This window comes from Cyprinodon variegatus, unplaced genomic scaffold, assembly GCF_000732505.1.
Source record: "Cyprinodon variegatus isolate N-32 unplaced genomic scaffold, C_variegatus-1.0 Scaffold420, whole genome shotgun sequence".
Lineage (NCBI taxonomy): Eukaryota > Metazoa > Chordata > Actinopteri > Cyprinodontiformes > Cyprinodontidae > Cyprinodon > Cyprinodon variegatus.
This window is the reverse complement of record NW_015150873.1, coordinates 294678-299917: the sequence shown is the minus strand read 5'-3', so window position 1 is coordinate 299917 and position 5240 is coordinate 294678. Positions and strand designations below refer to the sequence as shown.

The window sequence follows — 5240 nt, the reverse complement described above, 5'->3', positions numbered from 1 at the left end:
TACAAACCATTAATAAGATTAATCATTCACAATTTTTTAAAAGAATATATTCTTAAGCTTTTCTAATCCTAATTATGGTTCGATTTCTAAATTTAAATGATTATGCGGAATTATTGTTTTTTATAGCTATCCAACATGAAATTTTATTCCCACTCAAATTAGTGACATGTAAATAATGATCTATAAATTATGCATCTAAGGTCTACTTTTAAAAGACTGATAAGGTGATGAAAGAAAAATAGGCCTAAAACTAATGATAGGTAACAATGTACATTTTTACACTTAAATAATAGTCTTATCTGCTGGTGAAGGTTCTCAGTCATCGAGGTCATAGTCATTCCAAAAAGATTAAAAGCAATCCACTGGTTTCCATGTCTAAAGACGTTTTGCTTCCCATCCAGCAAGCTTTTTCAATAACAAAAATTCAGAAATAGCGTCGCCATCGAGATCGAGGTTTTATACAGTAGCCCGACAAAGGCTTGTTTTTGTTTTGAAAACATGTAAATTGGAACAGACAAAGGGGTCCACCTATTTGGAATGGGGGTCGTTTGGCTTTTTTGTTAGACTGCAACACCCCATACCCAAGTTTTGGAAAGGTCGGTCCTTCAAAGGGATTGTCGGACTGGCTGAATAGACAAGGTCCTCCAATTTCCTGTGCAGGGGGCTCGGGCTGCGATGATAACGGAAAGGGATTAACTCAATAGCTGCATTGTAAGTTTTAGGAAGCTGGAACCTGAGTCCACCCCATATGTTTAAGGTTGTTTTTTCTTTTTTAACATAGATGGCTTCCTTCACGCCCCTCTCAAACCACCTTTTTTCTTTATAAACTATTGTGGAAAAGTTCTGAAACGCAACAGCGAGCCAATACCAAGGTGTAATAAACTAACACATCATCAATGATAATTATCCTAACATTTCCCCCTGAAAAGGTGACGTTTTCAATGTCACATTTCTCTTTCTTGGAGATTATTAGATAAGATGGGTCTTTACATGTATAAGCTTCAGTACTTTATAAATTACTTCCAGTATAGATTTGCACCCCTATATAACATTAATATAACATAGAACAGGATTAGAATGGAAGTTAATTTACGTTTGAGTTTGCAGGCAAGGGAAGTCCAGTATATGTTTCATAATGGCAAAACATTACTTTACGTTCATTCAGAGTAATTGTCATGAGTGTCACATGTAAATTTCTAATATTTTAATGTTTCAGATTGTTGTAACATGATGCCACCTACTGACATACAAGTGTTTATTTTGAACAGACAAAACTTAACCCCTGAAGTATCCAACAAACTGAAAAACACTCCAGAACCTGTCTGTGTTTAAGAAAATATTATGTGATGAATGATAATACAAAAATAAATATTAACCTGAAGTTACATAAATTTGTTGTTTCCTGTTGGTTTTCCAGTTTTTATCTCTAACAGGGTATCTTCAGAGTTTTTTCTAAAATTAACTAAATCCATTTATCGATTGTCTCCGTCCGTCATCCCTGTTCTTGTTGAAGAAAACCTTCATCCTGTGGTACGGTGAAGTTGTACTGATGGTGGTGTGCAGCATTAGTTTTTCCACAGTGTCATTCAAACAAGGTACAGTTCAAGCAAGTCATTTCAGTGACCTTCCACATCCAGGTAGGTTTGACAGGTCCGTTTTTGTGTGATAAATTAATAAGCAAACAGATTTTTGATGAATCGGAGGTAGTTTTATGGTTTACAAATTATATTTCTCCTCTTAAAGTGGAGGAAGTTAGGACCCAGAAAAGACTGGTAGGAGGACAGTAGAGTGTGTGTCTGTACACAAATGGGGAAAAAAACGTGTGCATCATTACACAAAACAATGTGTGACAGTCACTGCCATACACAGGACAGGACAGACTTATCAGAGGAGGAATGAAAAAAGACAAAATCTGTCAAAGGAAAAGACACAAATTAGAAAGTTTATTTCTTTCTGAACAGAGGTGGATAAATGATTGCTGTACATTTGATGAAAAAAAAAACAAAGCATCTCGTCTGTTTACTTTTTTAAGCAACTTTATGGAATTAAAGTCAATATAGTTGGCTTTAAATTAGACAAACTCAGAGTGAACCAGGGGTAAGTCTTTTTTTATTAAAATCTGTTTTGCCTTTTTAGTAGTATATTGACATATTGGGCTTACCAGTTATCTGTCAACATGAAAAGGTCACTTAAATAACAGTTGTCTCATCTGAAGCAGCACAGTGCTACTAGGAAAAAAATCATTGTGACACCATAAAGCTTAAAACATTAATTTTAGGATGTTATATATCTTGTTGTCTTAATTAACTTAGAGCTTTTGCAGCTTTATTAAATGTCAAAATGTCACTGAAATGAAAATGAAGAACCTGCAATGCTTTTTTTGGCAATAATGTTAATACAGATAGATGTTTCTTATATTTTCCATGGTTAACAAATATTAGCATTTGATTTTGAATCGGTGGGAACATGATAAATGGTTTTCTAAATGTTTTACCCCAAGGATGTACCAAGAAAAATCTAATATTTGTATATGACATGACAGAGTCAACGTTTTAAAGCTACAGTTACAGCTGATTTGTGTGTACCTGCTTCCTAAAGTGTTTGCTGATACTGCTTTACAAAAAAACTACTCATGCTCTGTCAGATCAGATGGAGAGTATATAAACATATATTTAGATCTTTTTCCCCCCAAATATTGTCAGTTAAATTTATAGTCTGGACTTCAATATGGCATTTTAACATTTGAATCCAGTTTGCTCAAAGCTAGTCCCCCATAGCTGTGGTTATAGGTTCAGGGAGGTCTTTTTGCTGGATGGCATACCTTCCTTCCCAATCTAATCTGTTACAGGCTTTAAAACCTTTTACCTTCTAGATTTCCATGTACTACATGGCTGGTGGTAAACACACAGATGAACATTTTATGGCTTTCTTTTAACAACAGATTTTTTTTTCTTTTCCGTTTCCCCTTCCCATAGGATGGATCTATGAAACAGTATTTGTCAGAACTTGAATCTAATTCAACATGTAAATGAATTTAAAAAACAAACAAAAAACATTTTGCAGACATATTAAGTTAAGGATTATGGTGAAATATGTTGCCTTGACTTTTGCCACAACAAATTAAAATAGCTATAACTATTCTTTATTGTGTAATAATGAAAACTGGAAATATGGAATTGCAGTGTTTATAGGGTTATCATAAAAAATAAATTGTGAAAAATAATAAGGTAAGAAGGATAGAAAATATTTAATAAATTGGTGTGAACTTTATGATAGATATGTTTAATAACTGTCTAGTTATTTTTTCAAAAGATCTCTAGATCTGAGATGCAAGTCTCATCAGAATGCACATTCTAATTTATTGAAATGATTGTATTTGAAATAATTAAACTTTTTTTATTGTTGTTTTGTGATAATTGTTGAAATAAAATCTCCCCTATTTTTCTTCCAACAGCAATTTCACTTATGGGAACATCTGAGCTAACAATGGAGGAGGAAGTGAATAAATGATGGCGGACATGACTGGGTCCATCATCCCATCTGTTTCTGATACTGCTGTCGCAAACTCTACCACTGCCCTGTCGGGGTCCAATCCCACCGTCCCTGCTGATGTCGGCGTCGTAACAAGCTCCCAATCCCAAGTTAAGGACCTTTTCGGGTTGTTCTGCATGGTGACGCTTAACCTCATTGCTCTGCTGGCCAACACTGGTGTAATGGTGGCTATAGCTCGTGCTCCTCATCTGAAGAAGTTTGCTTTTGCGTGTCACCTGTGTGCAGTAGACCTGCTATGCGCCATCCTCCTGATGCCTTTGGGCATTATATCCAGCTCTCCATACTTCGGCACAGTGGTGTTCACTGTTCTGGAGTGCCAAGTTTACATCTTTCTTAATGTTTTCCTCATCTGTCTTTCCATTCTCACCATCACTGCCATCAGCTTGGAACGTTACTTCTACATTGTCCACCCAATGCTTTATGAAGTCAAGATGACCATCAACCTTGCTATTGGTGTAATGGTCCTCATCTGGGTTAAATCACTCCTCTTAGCAGTGGTCACATTGTTTGGATGGCCAGCCTATGGACCTCAGAGCTCCATTGCCGCAGCTCACTGCTCTCTTCACGCAACCCACAGCCGTCTAAGAAGAGTATTTGGTGTGCTTTTCTGCGTGATTTGTTTCCTAGCCCCTGTAGTTGTCATCTTTAGTGTTTACTGTGCTGTGTATAAGGTTGCGCGGTCAGCAGCCTTACAGCAAGTCCCAGCCGTGGCAACATGGGTCAATACGTGCCCTGCTAAAGATCGCTCTGACTCAATCAACAGCCAAACTACCATGATCTCCACCAGCCGAACTCTACCTCAGAGACTGTCCCCAGAGAGGGCGTTTAGTGGAGGAAAAGCTGCGATAACTTTGGTGTTTATTGTGGGCCAGTTCTTGGTTTGTTGGTTGCCCTACTTCATCTTCCATGTTCAAATGTCTCTCAGCGGCTCCATGCAAAGCCCAGGGGACTTGGAAGAGGCGGTAACCTGGCTTGCTTACTCTTCATTCGCAATTAATCCATTCTTCTATGGTCTCTTAAATAGACAAATCAGAGACGAGTTGGTCAAGTTTCGACGCTGTTGCCTGAACCAGCCCACAGAGGTCGGAGCGTCCAGTCAAGAGGCCTCATTTCAGGAAAACTTCCTTCAGTTTATTCAGAGAACTACAAGCACACTTGAAAGACGTTCAAGCTGTTCTAACTCCAGCCCAACAAACACTTTAGGCCAGGCAAACATTATTCCTGGACAAATACCAGAGGAACACGCATAAATCCTGTAATACTGTGCTAACGAGATACCTAAATAACAAACATTTAAAATATAAATGGTCCACAACTATTTGTAGGCCAGTTATCACTTATTACTTTAATATGTTAAATCTTTGATTTCTGCTCTTCACTGATGGAACTATTTGTTGTTTCAGTTGAACCTTCACATGCTCTCATCAGGGTTTTAGATGCTATATTAATATTGGTTGTTTCTTTTCTGTTTCCTAACTTTTTTAGGGTAAAATTACTAAACAGACAACCAAAAAATTTTCCTTAAATCTGATTGCACAATATCCATTATCAATTATGGTTTCATCATACAAGACTCAAAGTGTATGTATGCACATACACTGTTATTTGGATACACGTCCCATGACAAGTTTCCCCCTTTGATGCCATAAAAAAGTGTCTACAGAAAAATATATTTTATATATTTTCTT

The 5240-nt window shown here is 36.9% G+C and overlaps 1 protein-coding gene across 2 annotated transcripts in view; it reads left to right on the top strand.

Annotated features, from left to right (window-relative positions):
• The window catches only part of LOC107093335 (probable G-protein coupled receptor), a 16283-nt gene extending 11448 nt beyond the window's left edge, over positions 1–4835 (top strand). The window contains exons 1-2 of one of the 2 annotated variants that reach the window (XM_015388334.1): positions 1953–2097; positions 3455–4835. In XM_015388334.1, the coding sequence (XP_015243820.1) occupies positions 3507–4802 (1296 nt within the window). In that variant the 5' untranslated portion in view covers positions 1953–2097; positions 3455–3506 and the 3' untranslated portion in view covers positions 4803–4835. Of the gene's footprint in view, positions 1–1952; positions 2098–3454 lie in introns of those variants that run through there. The other variant, XM_015388333.1, reaches the window with a different exon arrangement.
• The last annotated feature ends 405 nt before the right edge of the window (positions 4836–5240 follow it).